The sequence below is a fragment of the Siniperca chuatsi genome, linkage group LG6 (genome assembly GCF_020085105.1).
Source record: "Siniperca chuatsi isolate FFG_IHB_CAS linkage group LG6, ASM2008510v1, whole genome shotgun sequence".
Taxonomy (NCBI): Eukaryota; Metazoa; Chordata; class Actinopteri; order Centrarchiformes; family Sinipercidae; genus Siniperca; species Siniperca chuatsi.
Window position 1 is genome coordinate 26959759 of NC_058047.1, and position 18393 is coordinate 26978151.

The following is an 18393-nucleotide window of genomic DNA, read 5'->3' on the forward strand; positions in this document are numbered from 1 at the left end:
GTTTAGGGAGGCTATGGAGAAGGACTTTCGGTTGGCTTCAAGAAAGTTATGTCAAATGACTCAGGAAGAGAAAGGATTGCTTCACTTGAGCTGTGTTCAGCAGGGAAAAGGAATTGCTGACCCTGACTGGGATATTGTCAAACGATGGAAAGAGCAATTTGAGGGACTCCTGAACCCAACCAACATGTCCTCTTTGGAGGAGGCAGAGTTTGAAGACCTGGGGGAAGTCTAACCCATATCCCTGGCAGAGGTCTCTGAGGTAGTTAAGAAGCTCCTCAGTGGCAAGGTGCCAGATGTGGATGAGATTAGCCCTGAGATGCTGAAGGCTCTGGATAGTGTTGGGCTGTGGTGACTGACACGCCACTTCAACAATACATGGAGGCCGGGAACAGTGCCTGCAAAATGGCAGGCCGGTGGTGGTGGTTCCCATTTTTAAAAGGGTGTGCTCTGATTATTAGCCTCCCTGTGAATGCTTATGCCAGGGTACTGGAAAGGAGGCTCTGACCAATTGTTGAACCTCAGATCCAGGAGGCAATTTAGATTCCGTCCTGGTTGTGGTGCAGTGGACCAGCTCTTTACCATTGCAGGGTTGTTAGAGGGTTCGTTGGAGTTTACCCATCCAGTCTATATGCGCTTTGTGGACTTGGAGAAGGCTTACGACCGTGTCCCCCGGGTCTTGTGGGGGGTACTGCGGGAGTATGGGGCACTCTAAGCAAGCTAAGCAAGGACTACCTTGCTTAGCTTGCTGCCACCATGACCCAGCCACAGACAAGTGGCAGAAAATATATATCTATATATAATGTAGATGTATATTGGGGGGGGTTATTTCCAAGTACTATTAGAGACACTATTATTTATTTGGAATTATTGACTTTGGCACCCCCCAGCTGTAGTGTCATGACAGACACTGTGGCAACTTATACCTCTATACAGCTCTATAGGGCTTTAGTAGCCTAAATGATGTATTTACTAAAGCTATTAGTTGTATTAGTATGGAGAGGTCACCCCAATATATATCAAAAACGGTTTGATGTCTTTTGTAATTCAACATTATTTTTAGTGGAAGGTGGATTATCATTCTTCCATGTCATAGAAGTTCAAACAACAAATTTGTTTCCAGCCATTAAGCCAATTTTTAAGGCAGGGCAGTCCCCGTCACTTTTGAAATGTTGGTTCCGCCCTTGCTTTATAAGTAACAACGTTAAGTAGCCTAACAGTGTTATTTAGTAGTCTAATGAATTCAATTATATTTGAACTTAATTTTGTCCACTTCGGGGCTCCATATTTCGGCGCTGAAAAGTAGCCTATAGCTACAAAAGTCTTACTCTATTAACCCACATGTCCAGTCACGTGAGGGATTAGGCTAATCGGAAATTGATTGGTTTATTATGTGTGTTATCTTGTCTCGAGTGGGGTTTTTAACAAAATCATCGGCCTGCTTGGCTGTGTCTGATTTACAGTGCCCGATAAAAGATAAACGCGCACCTGTGACCGCATTACAGTTGATGAAAATATTAATGCGCCGCCCGAAAAACACCAGTCATCGGCCCGCCTGCTAATTAAGTCGTGTACCAGCCACCTATTGTTCAAGTACTGGTTGGTGAGACAATTTAAATTAACTACAAATATTTAATTGATTAAAAGCGGAATCATTTTCAGCACGTGCATGCTTGTCTTTTAAATACAGCGTTGTTGCCATAACAGCGGCGTGAAGCCCCGGTGCTCTGCAGTGAATCTCGGCTTTTTCCTCTCTGCCTGACAGCGCCTCTTAGCTGCGCAGCCTGTGCTGAAATCGCTGGAAAGCACTGCATCGCAGGGCTTATTGCATGATTTCGGACTTGCCTTGTATAGTCAACAACACCGTCTCCTGCTAAACAACCACTGCTGTCAGACGCAAGCGTGAAATCTGACGTGATGCTCTTGCCACCGTCCCATTCAACCGTTTGTCGGGATCCTCCCTTCAGACAGTCGTGCGTATGCGCTGGTAACGACACAACGGCATTGTCAGAGCGGCATTTAAACAGAAACGACCGATTAACAGAAAGAAATCAAACTGATCTGGATTGATTTCCTGCGGCAATGTAAAGATGGCGAGAGTGCTTCACAACTTGCTATTATTTCTAATCAGACTTGCGCTGAAAATCAGAGTTTTGGGGTATTGGTCATTGATATACGGTTATTGTGCTCTTTGCACCACCGTAGCCCTGCTGAAACTTTGGTGGAACATCATCTTAAGACCGACAACAACCTTCCAATGGGTGATTCGTGAAACTCCCCCGGCATGTCTGAATGACACGTCCTTGGGAACCCACTGTTATGTTAGGATCAAGGTAAGACACACACACACACACACACACACACACACACAGAGGGAGAGAGACGCATGCACTTGGACATGAAAGGTCTCTGGTCTCTGTAAGGGAAAAAAAAGCCCTTTGTGTGTGTGTATGTGTGTGTGTGTGTATGTGTGAGCCTTTCTTGCATGCTAGGATGTTCCTATTTAAAATGCTACAACACCTTTCTTGCCGTGTCGCGTCGTGAAAAGACAAACAGGCCTGATATTTGAGCAGCTCATGAGGCGTCTGTTTATTATTATTATTATTTTTTTTTTTTTTTTTTTTTGACGTTTTCACGTCAAAATCACGGTTTGCAGGCGCTGCGCTCAGGTGGTGCTGAAAGAACAGCTCCTCCGCCTCACGTCTCAACATGCAGCGTATCAGCCTCGAACTCACAACCTATGTGGTTAAGATTATGTCATTAAATTCCGAGGCATGTCTGTCACAAAAAACCTACCTAAACCAAAACCCAGTGTCAGTGGTGGAAGAATTATTCATGTCATTTACTCAAGTGAAAGTAGCCATACTACAGTAGAAACATGTACAAGTCCTGCATCTAAAATCTAAAGTAAAAGTGCAGTTAGAGTAAAATGTACTTAAAGTATCTAAAGCACTCACTGTTCAGCAGGATGGTCCCTGTCATTGTTCTAGGATTGTGTGTTATATTAGTGGACTATGATTATTGATGCATACAAGAAGCATTTTAATGTTGTAGCGGGGGCCTGCTCATTTGAACTACCACATATATATACAGTTTAACCTATAACAGTGCGTCATATATAAGAAGCTGATCATGTGTTTTGTATGTAAAGTCCTAATTTGCAAAGTAACTACTTACTATAGCTGTTGGATAAGTGTAGTGCAGTCAAAAGTATAATATTTCCCTTTAAATGTTGTGAAGTAGAAGAAAATGCATCTCAAAACTGTACATAAGTAGCTATAGTACTTGAGTAAATGTACTTGGTAACATCCCACCAGTGACTAGTGTTATTTTACCAAACCAACCCCATGTTTTCGTTCAGCCGTCTCGTCTTTTGGTTATTTATTAGTCCTAAAACCAAAGTCAGTAAATCAGATCTGCCTATGTTTGAATGTTATGCTGGGATCATACGTGAGACAGATGAAACTAAGACAGAGATGACTTGTAGAAAGTTGACTCAGAGACTCATGTTTGTTTGAAGATAGTGCAGGTAAAGCAAAATAAGAATAAGCACAGTCCGACAAAGAAAAGGGAAGGAAAAAAGGTTGCCAGAGTAGCAAATATTTGCCCATGCATGCCAAGATACGCTGTATCTCCAGTGTCAATAGCTGCCTCAATGGAAAAGTCCATGCAGGCTATTTATGAGCATGGGCTCATAAATAAACATACACTACTAAGTGGCAACCGTGTCTGTTTGCTTTATGATGTTATCAGCAAAGGGACCCCAAGTCTTAACAAATTTATAGTATGAGTCAGACAAAGAACTGCTTCTTAAAACAAGGAGGAGAGGTTGATTTCCATTCTCTCTGATAACCTGAACCTTTACTCCATAAATAAGCTCTCCGGCAATTTGATCCTAAATGTAGCTGTCAAACCACTCTATCAGACAAAACGGTCTGTCCATAACTTAAAGTCCCCCTCCCCTCAAAAATGTGTTTTGCTTATTGTAACTTGACTTGGATGTTTGACTGTGCAGAATGATGTATGTGAAGATTGACACTAGAAGGCAGTTTTCACATTCATCTGCTGAAGCGTGATGTGGGAACTTGAAACACCGAGAATGGACTTCAGTGAAGTAGAAGACCGGTAGTGTCCGGCAGTTAAATGTTTTAAATGAAACACATTTGCATATTCATGCATTCTGGCTTATTCAATTAGGGAGAAGGAATAGATATCATTTTAAGATTGTTTAACGCCTTTGTTGAATTTTTTTGCGTAAAACAAAAATATATACATATTGTATCAGACACAAATGATTATTCAAAGCAGGGTATGTTTATATGTCTGCAAACATTTCTGGAAGGGGTCTTTAAGTTTACTGGAACTTTTAAGATAATATTCTTTAATATTCCAGCAACAACAGATTCACAAGAGAGTGATCGTCCAATATGCATGACATTGCATGGATGGGATACACTGATTCTCATTTATGTGTTGATTCAGAAGTAAATAAGCTGTTCCTGTATTGTTTTCCCGATAATGACATTATTTTCCACTTGTGTCCGTGCGGCTACACTCAGTAATAGTCATTTAAAAATGCTGACTTGTTCTATTGTGTCCACTAAGTGACTGTCAGCTTGACATTTAGTTGTAAATGCCTGTGTGTCTTCTTTCCCCCCCCCCAGGAGTCTGGCCTTAGGTTTCACTATGTTGCTGCTGGAGAGAGAGGAAAGCCGCTCATGTTGTTTTTACACGGCTTCCCTGAGTTCTGGTAGGTCAGAGGGAAATCGGGGGCAGTTGCGGTAACAGTATTAGCTCCACTGCACCCAGCAGCAGCAGACAACCCGCCTGTAAGATTATGCTTGTACAGTTGCATGGTGTTTGTTACATCGCTAAAATTTCCCCTGACTATGAGAAATCCTTGGCTCGAATGTTTCAGCTTTACTGTTAAATCTCTGCGCTCTGGCGCCTGGGCTGCAAAAACAAATCCACGCAGGCGAGGGCTCCTCATTCACACACATGATTTGCCATCGGGGGGGGAAAAAAAAAAGATCTTGAATGCTTTTGACTGATATGAAATGAAAAATGGTGCCGAGCATTGCTCCTGGATTGAGGCCAAAAGAGGTTGTCAAGAGCTGTAAGCCTGTCCATATCTCTAACATACTATCTAAGATGCTGACAGGACAGGGATTAATTAACGGTAGAGGGGAGCTCTTTCTGCTTCACTTGCCTTATTCTTCACAGGAATGATGAACTGTGCTGAGAGTGAGATGGCTGGAAAGAACTCTTTGCACTTTCTTAAAATGTGCTAATTCCCTCTTAGAAATGAGGAAGCAGCGAGAGTGCATGGGTGTGTCAGGGGGAGGGTGGAGGGGTCCGAGGGGCTTACTTTGCTTTAAACCTCATCTATATTCTAAGATCTGAGGGTTGAGTGCCGGGACATTGTGCTGACTCATCAGAATCACAGTCCGGGCTCTGCATCTTGCTTCCCCTCGCTCAGCGGAGGATGAGGAGGAGGAGAAGGGGGATTTCAGTCCTGATGAGGAGTAGACAAGATCTTCAATTAGGAAGTCATCCCAGTCCACATGATCAGTGGGCGGATTAGAATCTAAAACAGCTTCCGTTATACTGAGGTGACCCTCACTAAGCTGGAAAGAAAGCTGAGTGCTAGCTTTAGTTTACGTTAGTTTGTAACTATTTCAAATGTGTACGGTATAAGAGTTTAAAGGGGCACTCCACCGATTTTGCACATCAAGTTCATGGTGAGTACTACTCAGCCGGTGAAAACAGTTGTATAATGTGCTGTGTGGCTCTAAAGCATACCTGCCAACACTCCCAGCCATCTCCCGTTTTTGTTGTTTCTTCCCCCCGGGGAAACTGCCATGATTTGCATGGCCCTCAAACTTTATTATGAATAATCGTCATACGCGAATCCAAGTTTTGGATGATTGTTTGACGTCACCCAAGTTGCCAGATCGTCTATGAAACACAATTCTACACACACAATCCACACACTACATACAATTTCAACCCATCTGTCAGCGCAACCTGGCAACCCACAACCCGATCCAAGGGACGTGTGCGCAGCTGCTCTCCGCACAGGCCAATGTCAGGGCCAAAAACTCCCGTATTTTGAAACCCGGATGTTGGCAGGTATGCTCTAAAGTCTGAGAAAATACCCCTAATGATGTCCTCAGGGTTTGGGCTTGGAGACTCCAAATGTTTAGCAGAGAGCCTGTGTTACAAACTGGGGGGTTGGAGTTGGAAGGACATGCAGATTTGCCTGGCATGGAGGAACAAATGAAAGACAATATTGAATTGCAATATGGGGAATGTAGGAATCAGTGTTCATGGGGCTTGACCTCATATTAGGGACTAAAAGTCAGGATGTCTCGACTTCTGCAGCATCAATTTTGGCAATTATTTTTTTACTGGCAAACTCCCCAACTTTATGGTGGTGAAATGCTGAATCGCTGGAGTGCCCCTTTAAAAGGAGGCTGTAAAGCTGCTGTGGAAGAAACTGATAGAGGACTGTCTCTTAAGTAAGAAAGTAATTAAAAGAAATAAGTCATGTTTGCATCTGTTTGTGTGCCTCAGGTTCTCCTGGCGCTACCAGCTGCGTGAGTTTAAGAGTGAATTCCGCGTGGTGGCCATCGACATGCGGGGCTATGGGGAGTCCGACTTGCCGCTCTCCACTGAAAGTTATCGCTTCGATTACCTGGTTACCGACGTCAAGGATATTGTGGAGTACTTGGGTGAGGGAACACAGGATAACTGTGTGTCTAATCTTGAAATATCTCCAAGGAGCAGACACTGTTTTGACAGTGTCTTGAGTCAAAAATAAACTTGTTTATCAGCTGCGGACAGCCCTCAGGCCTGCAGCATGGCATGACAAACTTCCTGTGACTCATTCTTACTGAACATGGGACATTGTGCAGATTCGGAGCCCACAGCCTGCTGACTGCATGCTAACACTAGCAGGACGCTAGCCTGAGGATGTCTGCACACACCAGCATCCACTAATGATTATCTGGCCAGAATGACATTTTTTTGCTCTTGTACTGGCCAGCAGATCACAGTTGCTTCTGTCATTTCAGCACTGTTACATACTGTATAAGATAACCTTAGCACTGAAAAGTCAGTGACGATTCTCTAATGACTCCAGGTACATTAGATAATGTCTGGGAGCTCTATCTTTGTCTTCTCCTTCACACCTGTCACCTCATATTCAAGTGTGTTACAGCAACTGGTGTCTTGATTTTGCTACACATACACACTGTCCTCACTTGTTCAGTATTATTTACAGAAGTATAATTCTGGTTTATTACAGCTTGGGTCTTGTTTTTTATAGTTTGGCCATCATTCTTATCCGTAATAACAACATCGTACTCAACAAGTTAATTATTGAGGCGTGGGACTGCAGCGTCACCTGGAAAAGAAGCATAATGGGGCAAGAAACACAAGTAGTCAGATAATCAAACAGGTTTTAAACAAAATAAACTCCTTTTCGGTTTTAAATCCACATAAATTGTGGTAATCTAGCTAAACGGTTGGTTTGTTTATGTGATTGCTCATGTTTCTTGCCCTGTTGGAATTTATTGTCGCAATTGCGCCGTGTTGTCAAATGTCAGCAATTACTACAGTGAGTACAACGTTATCATAACCAGTAGAAATAAAGGCCAAAACTACAAAAAGGGGAACCAAGGTATAATAAACGGTAATTATCCATTAATAGCAATATTTCAGACATTCTTCAGAATAGATTTATTTGGCCACTTGGGGACAGTGGAACAAGCTGCACACACAACACTGAGATATTATCATCTTATAAAGTTGTTGTTTTGTTTAAACCAAAACAATGAGCTGAAAGATGCTAAAACGCTCTATAGAGTCGAGGGGAACTGCAGAGTCAGGTGATGATTCTCTGTCTCCACGAGCGACACCTTTCACATTACACGTAGTAATTTGGTCCTTTGTTATTATAAAAATATTGAGTTAGCTTTAAATAATGCCACAACTAGTCTATGTTCCACAATTTTAACCCAAGGAAAGTCCAGCCCAGCGGCACCATAAGGGCCTGTAAAGATTCTCAAGCGGTTTTTCAACACATTCCTTATAAAAACTTTACATTCTCATAGAAAGTGCCTTTGAGAGAGGTCTATTAGTTTATGCTTTGTAGCTTCTTACATTGCTCCAGCTGCCATTGTTAATTTCATAACAGGCTTTCAGGAGCTATGCACTCATAATAATGCATATTGTTGTGCAAATGATTCACTTAACGGTCATTTCAGTGGAAGAGGGAGACTTGCATTCATCATATGATAACTGTTGTACTCTGATCTGTGATTGGACTGCAGAGCAAGACACATTGAAAGTAACATTGCCCTTTTCTCATTTTGGTAACAAATATCAGGCTCTACAGCAAACACTGAAAGGCCGACAGCAGAAACAGCCATTTTCCAGAAGTGGCTCCCAGACTTAGCTATATGACAATCCCTTTTGAAGCACATGTGATATCAATGTCGAGCTGAGGCTTACTGGTATGATTCATACCAGTGGGTGTAAATGGTGCTAGCACAGGTAAGGGGATTAGTTGGTAGGGATTAGAACAGTAATGTGATCAGAATCCCTCAGACGGATGCCCTGACCTTGATCTGCATTTGGCTGTATGTCATGAAATACATCCATTTGATGGGTGTAATAGTGAAACAGTATTGATTTGCAGGTTCTCATATGCTTTAATAAACAGCCCCACATCAGCATAAACATCCAGCCTCTATTAGAATTGTCAGAATGCTGTCTTCTGATACCATAACAAAGCACTGTCTTACATGCATTTGCTTTCCTTCCAAGGATACAACAGATGTTGCCTTGTTGGCCACGACTGGGGTGGGACCATAGCGTGGCTGTTCGCCATTCACTACCCAGAGATGGTGACAAAACTCATCGTCCTAAACTGTCCCCATCCTTCTGTGTTCATAGGTATGATTTCACTATGTGTAAATGACCAGATCCTCAGACATTGTTCTTTATGTTGTGAAAGAAAACCAATTTTCTTCATACTAATTAGAGAGGCTCTGGTTTGGCTCTCGGATTATTACTTTAATTATTATCATTAATTAGGAAGTATTATTACTTCAGCTCCATGTTTGCATCCATCTGGCAAATCCTCTTCTGTCTTAACGGGAAGACGATGAGAAGCTAATTACAGAAGGCTAATGTGAAGCTGGAACAGCTGGTTTAACTGGCGCAAACAGAGAGGCAAAGTCATCGAGGGTTATCACGTCACCGACCCCCAAAGTTTAATTACTATTGTACAGCTGAACTCTCCTCTCCTCTCCTCCCCTCCAGATTACGCCCTGCGTCACCCGAGCCAGCTGCTGAAATCCAGCCATTTCTTCTTCTTCCAGCTGCCCCGCTTCCCTGAGCTCATGCTCTCCATCAATGATTTCAAGGTGGTTTGTTATGCGTGGGCTTAAGCGGTTTCAAGGTCAAGGTTGTGTGTGTTTGCATGCGTCTTCATATGCATGTGTATTGATGTGTATGCTGTATGTTATTACAGTATCCGGCTATTTTTAGCGCTTGCATCAAGTGCAACTAAAAGTAGCCTGCTGTGAAAGAGGTTAGTTGTAGTATACAAAAGGATCAACTAATCCTTTAGGAAATGTGAATTTATAGATCATTGCCAAATCATATGCTAAAATGGGTAAGGGCATTTTGTCAAAAATTAGGCAGTAATGTTGAATTTTTTTATCTCAACATGTCAAAATTGCGCAGCGCAGGTTTACAAATGTCGAGTTTTTGTTTTAGTGGTTTTAGTCATTTTTTTAACTCTTGGGTACAAATAAAACTGTTTTTTTCCCCTTTCAATTTAATTAAAGGAATAGTTCTACATTTTGGGCTTTTTTGCTTTCTCGCCAAGAGTTAGATGAGAAGATTGATACAACTCTCATATCTGTCGTTGAATATAAAGCTACAGCCAGCAGCTGGTTAGCATAGCTTAGCTTAGCATAAAGACTGGAAGCAGTCAGTAATCAGTACAACTTGTTGTTTTTACACTTTGTTTTTTTTTACGCAAAGCTAAGCTAACTGGCTGCTGGCAGTAGTTTCATATTTATAGTTTCATTAGAGAGCGAATAAGCATATTTCCCAAAATATTGAACTATTTATTTAATTTTGTTAAATCTAAACGACTTCTTCTTGTAATGATTAAGCTTTGCAGCTAAATCTACGATTGGATAATGTTCCTTTATGCCTGCGTCGGAGTTTTCAGAAGTAAAAGCACAGCATGTAATGTTGCAGAGCCAGCAGTAAGTCAGCTGTGACTGAAGGTCATGAAGCTGATTTCACCACTGAAGTACCTTTTCTGACTCATATTACAGTGACATGGACGTCCTTCTATAAATGTTTTCTAGATCAGATTGTAGCAGTCACATAAATTCACCGCAGTGTTTGCTGCTGTCTCTGCTCTAGGCTCTGAAGGCCTTGTTCACCAGCCGCAGCACAGGGATCGGAAGGAAAGGCCGATGGCTCACTGCAGAGGACTTGGAGGCCTATCTGTATGCACTCTCACAGCCGGGAGCTCTGACTGGAGCCCTCAACTATTACAGGAATGTCTTCAGGTAATAGTTCACTCCCCAAAAGATGGATTATGGATTAAGAGTATTCAAATCCTTTACTTAAAGGAGCTGTATGCGACATTCACTGCCACTAAATGTCGCACTAGAGCACCAGCATCTCAGACCAAAACAAATGCTACGGCCCACCAGAGTCCATTGATAAAAACAATAATTTTACCTCGCTGATCATCTTAAAACACACTTCATTCAAACTGGACAGAAACAAAATAAAACTCACCAAAACTGTCTTTGTTAGTCTTTCCACTGTTCCAACAATCACCAACTCTGGTTTGGTCGAAATAAATCCTTTATTCACCACGTTAGATGAGAAAAGAAACAGCCGTTATATCGCTCTCCTCAAAGCCAACAGTTTCACAGGGAGGGACGCACATGCACTAACATGCACGTGCAGCCGGGCCGGCTACCAAAACCAAGAACAGAGAGGCTCGGATGACAACACGCACAGAGGGAGTGCGATGTCAGTCTCTGCTCAGGACGCCATTCCTCCACTATATCTTTACATAGCAAATCGTTGTTTGCTGCTGTATTGATGTTCAAAATCTCGTATACAGAACCTTTAAGTAAAAAGTAATAATGCTGCTATATAAAAATACTCCATTATAAGTTAATTGTCCTGCATTGAAAATGTCACTTAAGTATGTAAATATTATTTAAACTTAAAGTATAAAAATGTAAAGCACTCATAATGCTGTTAGTGTTATACTATTATATATTTTATTATTCAATTACAATTACTGACATTAAAGTGTAAGTAGCATTTTACTGTTGTAGCTAGAGCTAATTTGAACTAGTTTATATACTGTTGTGTAGTTTAATCTATAACAGTGCGTCATAAAAGACAAACATTATACAGTGAAACTACTGGAGCAGGTATGCTGTTACTGCAGTACTTTGAGAGTCAGTATTGGTGTTTGGTCATGGTTGGTTATTGTACAGTGTGATAACACAGTCACTTTAAGTATATATGATGTGTACTTTTCAAAAACGTAATGTTATACATTGAGTGTTGAGTGTAGAGACCATACATGAGGTTGTTATTTAATAGAAATTTAGTAGCGCCATCTACTGGCCGAGCTCTGAAACTAAACCTCTCCCCTCTGTCAAGGCCACAGTGCAGTCAAATATTTACATTAACGCACGCCTTCACTTCTTACATGTAAGACTGACTAGCTGGCCAAGAGTGATCGGCACAAATCAGATCAAAGAAAGTATCAGTGCATGCATTTTGACATGTGAACTGTACATGCATGGCTGAACGGGCCATCTGCTCCCATCTCAAGCAATGAGTTATCTCAGAATAGCTTTTATATGCTTACGTAAAAGTAATATCACTGACCCATACCCAATTAGTCTCTCCACAAGCACATACTGTACCTAAGCACTAGGACACAAATTCACAAACACACAGCAACATCCATCCATCCAGCACATTTTGGGGTGAGACATTAAGCAACATGAAATTCATAATGTAAATTAAATTGGGAATTCTGAAGATACGATTCACATACAGGTCAGTTTCCTTTATTAGAACCAGTCTCTAAATAAGCTGAGATGAGGTACGTTTCTATCTCCCTTTTTTTCCTGCACATTTTCAGTTTGCACATAAAATACCTCTGAGGTGGAAAAGTTGACATCTTGAAGAGATGATTCGATAGAGGCTGTCAGAAACAGATTTCTCAAATAGACCTTGATGTCAGCCTGCTTCTACCACTGTACACAATACATTAATGTTATGCTCCCACTCAATGTTGCATGCCTCCAGTCCACCAAAAAAAAAAAAAGAATTAAAAGAGCGGAGTTGTCGAGGGCGTATGTTACTGGAATGTCCCTGGTTTGAAGAAGTCGTACTTTTAGGTGGGATCTAACATTTTAGGTGGGAAGCAGTAAACTCCAGGATGTTTGAAAGTTACTGGTCTTGTCACATCCTCTTGAATATATTCACATAAAGGTAGTTGATGGAAACACGCGCTGATTCATGTTTCGTTTTGTTTTAACTTTAAAAGGTTTGATTTGAATCTGAAGCAGCCAAATGGAATTCAGCCTCCATCACAAATTCAGTTTCTAACTTAGATATTGACTTTACTGTCACAGCGTAAATGAAATCTCTCATATCGTAGAAAAGGTTTCAGTCGTAGTCATCTGGACACTGTTTTCAGAATCAAGACGTTTCGGCTCCCATCCGGAAGTCATTCCCAATTGTGAAAATGGTCTGAGAACTCTTTTCTTTTGTTTCGCCAGAGAACAATAGGCCTGATTACTGATTACTGGGCCATCATGGAAACAATTAGGTCAGTTTCAGGTGAAACTAGGCAGAATAATCAAGAGATACTCAGGTAGACTCCTTCCTGAGGGCAGGGCTTAAGTAACACAGAGTAGCTTAAATTTCTGAGTTCCCGGTCCATTTTTCACAATTGAGAATGACTTCCGGATGGGAGCCGAAACGTCTTGATTCTGAAAACAGTGTCCAGATGACTACGACTGAAACCTTTTCTTCGATAGAACACTCCTGGACGAATGAGGGACTACACCGTCTTAAATCTCTCATACACCAGAATTTAGGTTTTTTTCCCTTTCTCTCCTTAGCTCCCTCCCCCTGAGCCAGAATCACGTCAGGTCTCCGGTGCTGCTGCTGTGGGGTGAGCAGGACGCCTTCTTGGAGCAGGAAATGGCCGAGGCATGCCGCCTCTACATCCGGAATCATTTCCGTCTCAACATCATTTCTGGGGCCAGTCACTGGCTGCAGCAGGACCAGCCAGATATTGTGAACACCCTCATATGGACATTCCTCAAGGAGGGAGAGGGACGCAAAAGCTACAGGAACTAAATCCGCAGCGAGGCCTCCACCAGCCCTCCCCTTTTCCCTCTCACTTGCCACACCTGGAAGCCTGGAATATGCCTGTGAAACCAAGCGACATAGTGATAATGCAATCATTCTTTAAATCTTTCACATTTCAAATATTTTTTAAAGACGGAAGGTATCGAAGCACACTGGAGAGGACACTGAGCAGTACGTGTGACACATATTCAAGATGTTTTTTGCACATGACATCCGCCTTAAAGTTTGTCAGTTACAGCATTACAAATGTGTGGCAAAATCTCCTTGTGACTTGTATTGTGTGGTGCCTTTTAACTTTGGAGTTGTCGCGGTGTACAGATGTCCTGAGAGACTGGGATGTGGCATTGTCTGCTGTTGTTGTATGTTTCACTGGGTCGCTCCGCTCTTCTTTGGGCACAGTCCTTTGGGAGCCATAACTCTCCCACTCCCTTTATCAGGTAGTGTTGTCTGAAGGAGTTTTCTTTTTTGTATCTTTTCCTCAGAGATACTTGCTCAAATGTAGAGAATGTTGTTATCTTGATCTTTATGTATAGAAATGTCAGTGATGGTTGACTATTGTACTATTTTGTATCTATTCCTACACACTGCATTTTGAAATTCACTGAGCCAGATCTACGCCATTTGATTTTATAAATAAACTAAGTGTCAATCTGTTGGACTACACACTGGTCTTTCAAATTTCCAGCCTGTTTTAAGATAATAATAACAACAGTGGTGTGTTTGGTGCTGTCTCTGAAGAGTCACACAGAACAGATGAAAAACAGCAGAAATAGTAATGGAGGTTAAATATAGCACGGAGCTGGGTGACACAGCAGTTGACGTGGGTTATTTCGGGTCTACTCTGCAGAACAAACGTCTTAATGTTTTTTATTATACCACGTGGTTACATGCCAACAGAAATGTTGATGTAGAATTACACTGAGGTGTGTGTTCATCAGTCTTACATAAACAGCACGCAAACCGCACACACACGCTGAGCTATTTACAGAAGAGAACATTCAGGCATCATTATGTCTGTTTCAAACCAGCAAAAACCGTTTAGAGGATTTTTTTATGTTTGACAAAATATCCCCGATTGGACTAATTGACCAAACAGATAAATATACAACTAACATTTTATTTTTTACATCCTGGCTACCCAAATGTTGCACTTATTCATTGCTTATTGTTTATAATGTATAAAGGATTAATACATTATTTATTAACATTAAAAAAAAAACATTAGTTGCAACTTAACCCTATAAAGTATGGCGTATTAGAAAGTTGTACTGATATTGCACCAGATCTCTCCGCAGTAGATCTCACTATCCAACCAGATTTGACATCTTTTGTGTTTCTGGCTGTACAGTGATGCTGATCCAAACCTTCACAGTTATATTTGCACTGACGTCATACGATATGAATAATGATGTAGGAGAGGACAATGACATCAGCACCAGTCAGTGGCAAGCTTTTTTGCTGCCTTCATGGGCAATCGGAAATATTGCGATTAGCAGTTGAGGGTACTGTATATGCTGTAAATGACTGTAGTAGAAACTGACGGATATTTCTCAGGTCAGTGTTTTTATGACCTTTTATTTAAAAATAAATATTAAATTAATAGCATACAGATTGGAGTGTAAAGATGATTATTCCTATTATTATTATTATTATTAGCTTGTTTAAATATCATGTTTTTTGTTTCAGTCACAAATGAATGAGACTGAAACATGAGATTGTGTGACACTGCATAGCCTATAGTAAAAGACTGGCCGATTGGGCCTTACTTTTTATTGGTCTGTTTTCAGTGTAACGTTTGTTGTCATGCATTTTCTTTTTTCTACATGTGTTTAAATCTCAGTAGCCCTGCCATATGCCAATCCATGCTTCTCCTCATGTATCTGCTGCAGGGCAACAGGGATAGTTCATTTCAAGATTATCTTCCCTCTTGTCTGCCAAGACGGATCAGATAAATAAGTATGCAAGCCAGTTTACAAACAGCTTTGTGATTATCCAGGCAGATGGCAAACCTTTTCCAGTATAAGTATTTGAAGATCAGACTTAAAAAAGATTTAAAAAACAATAATAATAAAATAAAAATGTCACATAACCTCCCTATTATCACCGGACAAAGGTTTGTTTTGAATGTTTATTTGGAGTTTCGACGTAGGCACGGCATCATCCTTCCTTACTTGCACTGCGCATGTGCCGTAGCTTCGGGGCTGCTACGACTTGTCCGGTCCTTCTCTGTTTTGCAAACCGTGTCCTAGTGGGTGGCGGACAGCGTGCAGCAGTGATGTCAACAACATCGGTTAGTGGGTCAGTCCGTTGATTTGGGATAGTCCCCTTATGTTTGTTACCGAACCTCATGCTAACAAACAATTATCGGCTGCAATTAATTTCTACAGGTATATTGTTATCACCAGGCATGCAGGCTTTAAGGTTCCAGAAGACAACTAACTACTAACGGTAGCTCATGTTAGCTAGCGGTAGCATGCTAGCCGCGAGAGGAAAATGAGAGTAGTGTTATTTAGCTTGTACAGCACAGACTGTGTCCAGCAGAGAAAGAGCAAATAAACGTGCAAGCATAGGTATGTATGTATGAGTGTGGCTGGGTGTGTTTTATTTTGCATGAGGGCTGCTTTTGAACAAATGAAACTTATCGTCAAACTGGTTATTCTTGGTGATGTTATCAGTGGCGTTTTTTTCCCCCTGGAAGCTAAGGTGAAGCAGGTCTTCTATTATTGAGGCAATTATTGTCGTTTATAATAATAATATGGTTAAATAATTTTCTCAGTTACTGAATTTGTGCCGCGGTCATATCTTCCCGTTTTCATTGATTTTCTTCAAATTGGTAAAACAGCGCCTCTCTGGGTTGCGGTGCTGGCAAGCGTAAGTCAGTTTGTGTGGTGAAAGATGGTGTTGCGTTCTTGACAGCAGAGGCGTCATGTCAAGTCACCGAGGGGAGCCAGGTGAAGTTGATTTTAAAACATATTAAAGCATACAATTGAATCATGTGTGGCTTGTTGTATTCCAGCAATATGTAACAATATCTAAAAATGTAAGTGGTTAACTGAGTGTAAAGTGGTACTAGCTGGCATATTTGTCACTATTCGTGCCATTTGCAATTTTTTTTAGACGACCTGTCTCACTTGGCTTCCTCAAAGTGTTCCCACAGCATGCCATTGGGTGTTATCTAGTCCTCTGTCTTGTCTCTTTCTTAGACAAAGTGATGAACCATGATCACCACTGAGTCTGCAAGAGAGTTCCAGGCCAAAGAGCGCAAATACAAAGAGCAGCTGAAGAGATGTTTATCATCTGCTTTGTCTGCAGACCTTAACGGGTAAGGCATGTGGACGTATGCACCGAACTGCAAAGGCCTGGGTTAAATGTTAATCGTTGGTAAATGTCGATAACAAAGACCTGTGTCTTTAAGTTTTCACACTGCAGTCAAAGCAATACAGGGCTGTCAAATGGAAAAACGAATAGATTTTGCGATCTTGTTGAAGTCAGGAGTCCTTGTCTTGCTGCCTCTGCAGCTTCTTCTCAAGGCACTTGAATGGTCTGCCATCACAGTCAGTAATAGTGAGCCAGTATCAAGAACCTGCTGATCGATCCAGTTTAATCAGGATCATTGCTGTCATATAAAACAAGTTTAACAATGGTTTTACAAAAAATCTTAACTCAAGGACCACTTTTAACCGTTTTAAGCTTTTAAAGGGGCACTCTGCTGATTTTACTCATTCATTTCAATTTACTTGCCACCAAGAGTAGTACTCAGCTTGTATAAGAGTTCTATAAAGTCTTCTGTGGCTCTGGAGGAGCTTCCCAAGGTTTGAAAAAAATAACCCCGATGATGTCATCAGGGTAATCTCAGCCTTAACTTGAGACATAAAATTCTTAAACCCTGCATTAGAAACTGGAGGTGTGGGCTTTGAAAAACTAGGGCATTTAGGGGGCAAGGAGGGTCTAACGATTTAGTTGCATTATGGGAATTGTAGGGTCCAGCATTTTTAAGAGCGCGATCCATAGTAGGGACAAAAAGTCAGCATAGCTTGACCTCTGCTGCTAAATTTGTTTTTTGTTTTTTTAACCTTTTACTTCTTTTTATTACTTTTAATATTATTTTTATTATTCAAACCCCTGCCCAGAAAAAACTGCAAGATGTGGTTGAAAGCTTCGGGGAATAAGCTACTAATTGGACCTTGAGTTGAGATTTTTTTTTGTCAAACTACTCTTTCCAAGGTCAGCAATGGCCTTTCCAGTTTTTCTGCTGCAAGTTCATGCCTATTTTTTGATAAACATATCAATCCACTAACAGGGGAAAAATTTAGTTGAGGAAATTTTGTGCAATAAACAGCTTAAATACAGCTCTTAGTCACAAAATACATCCTAGAATTTACAGACTTGTTACACTTTTATTACATATGATAGTATTAGAATAGCTAAGGCTGGAGTTTTTCCTCAGATAATAGGATCAGTGAATCTAGAATTTAAAACTTGGCAGTAGTTACAGTAAATTTCACTGATGACTGGAAGCTCACATGGATTTGAGCAGATCATTGGGCTTTAGTTGACAGGGATGTGAGTCTCCTTGTTACACAAGTGGCTCATCAATTTGGGCACTTCATTAGAGGGTTACAGTAATGGACATAGCACCAGCATTTGAACTCATACTGTCCAATTGGCCTTAAGCTGTCTGATTTCTGGGTCACCCAGATCAGTCATTGATGCGGGACAAGAGATAATGATGTTGAAGGAGAAATGGACTGCCTCAGGATTTTGTTATTCTAAAGTGGAAAAGTAGTCCATTGGATTCATCTTTGAATTTGATCGTAGAGGCCTTTGTTTGTTGTCTATTTTCTATGTTGGCTGTATATTTAATATGAACATTTTGCCTGCTTGGCTCCAACCCTAGTTTGTTTTGATTTTTGTTTTTTCTAGTCAATGGTAATTCAATCA

The 18393-nt window shown here is 41.1% G+C and overlaps 2 protein-coding genes across 10 annotated transcripts in view; both read left to right on the plus strand.

Annotated features, from left to right (window-relative positions):
• Positions 1-1636: 1636 nt before the first annotated feature.
• Positions 1637-14115, plus strand: ephx4 (epoxide hydrolase 4). The gene is made up of 7 exons (XM_044200279.1): positions 1637-2330; positions 4662-4747; positions 6574-6731; positions 8830-8958; positions 9328-9431; positions 10450-10598; positions 13200-14115. Exons 1-7 carry the CDS (start codon positions 2088-2090, stop codon positions 13438-13440), a joined length of 1110 nt encoding a protein of 369 aa, XP_044056214.1. The 5' UTR covers positions 1637-2087; the 3' UTR covers positions 13441-14115.
• Positions 14116-15629: 1514 nt separating this feature from the next.
• The window catches only part of btbd8 (BTB domain containing 8), a 28568-nt gene continuing 25804 nt past the window's right edge, over positions 15630-18393 (plus strand). For 3 of the 9 annotated variants that reach the window (XM_044200874.1, XM_044200880.1, XM_044200882.1), the window contains exons 1-2: positions 15694-16022; positions 16656-16774. In XM_044200874.1, coding sequence (XP_044056809.1) covers positions 16671-16774 — 104 coding nt within the window. In that variant the 5' untranslated portion in view covers positions 15694-16022; positions 16656-16670. Of the gene's footprint in view, positions 16023-16294; positions 16404-16655; positions 16775-18393 lie in introns of all 9 variants that reach the window. The other 6 variants (XM_044200875.1, XM_044200883.1, XM_044200876.1 and 3 more) reach the window with 4 other exon arrangements.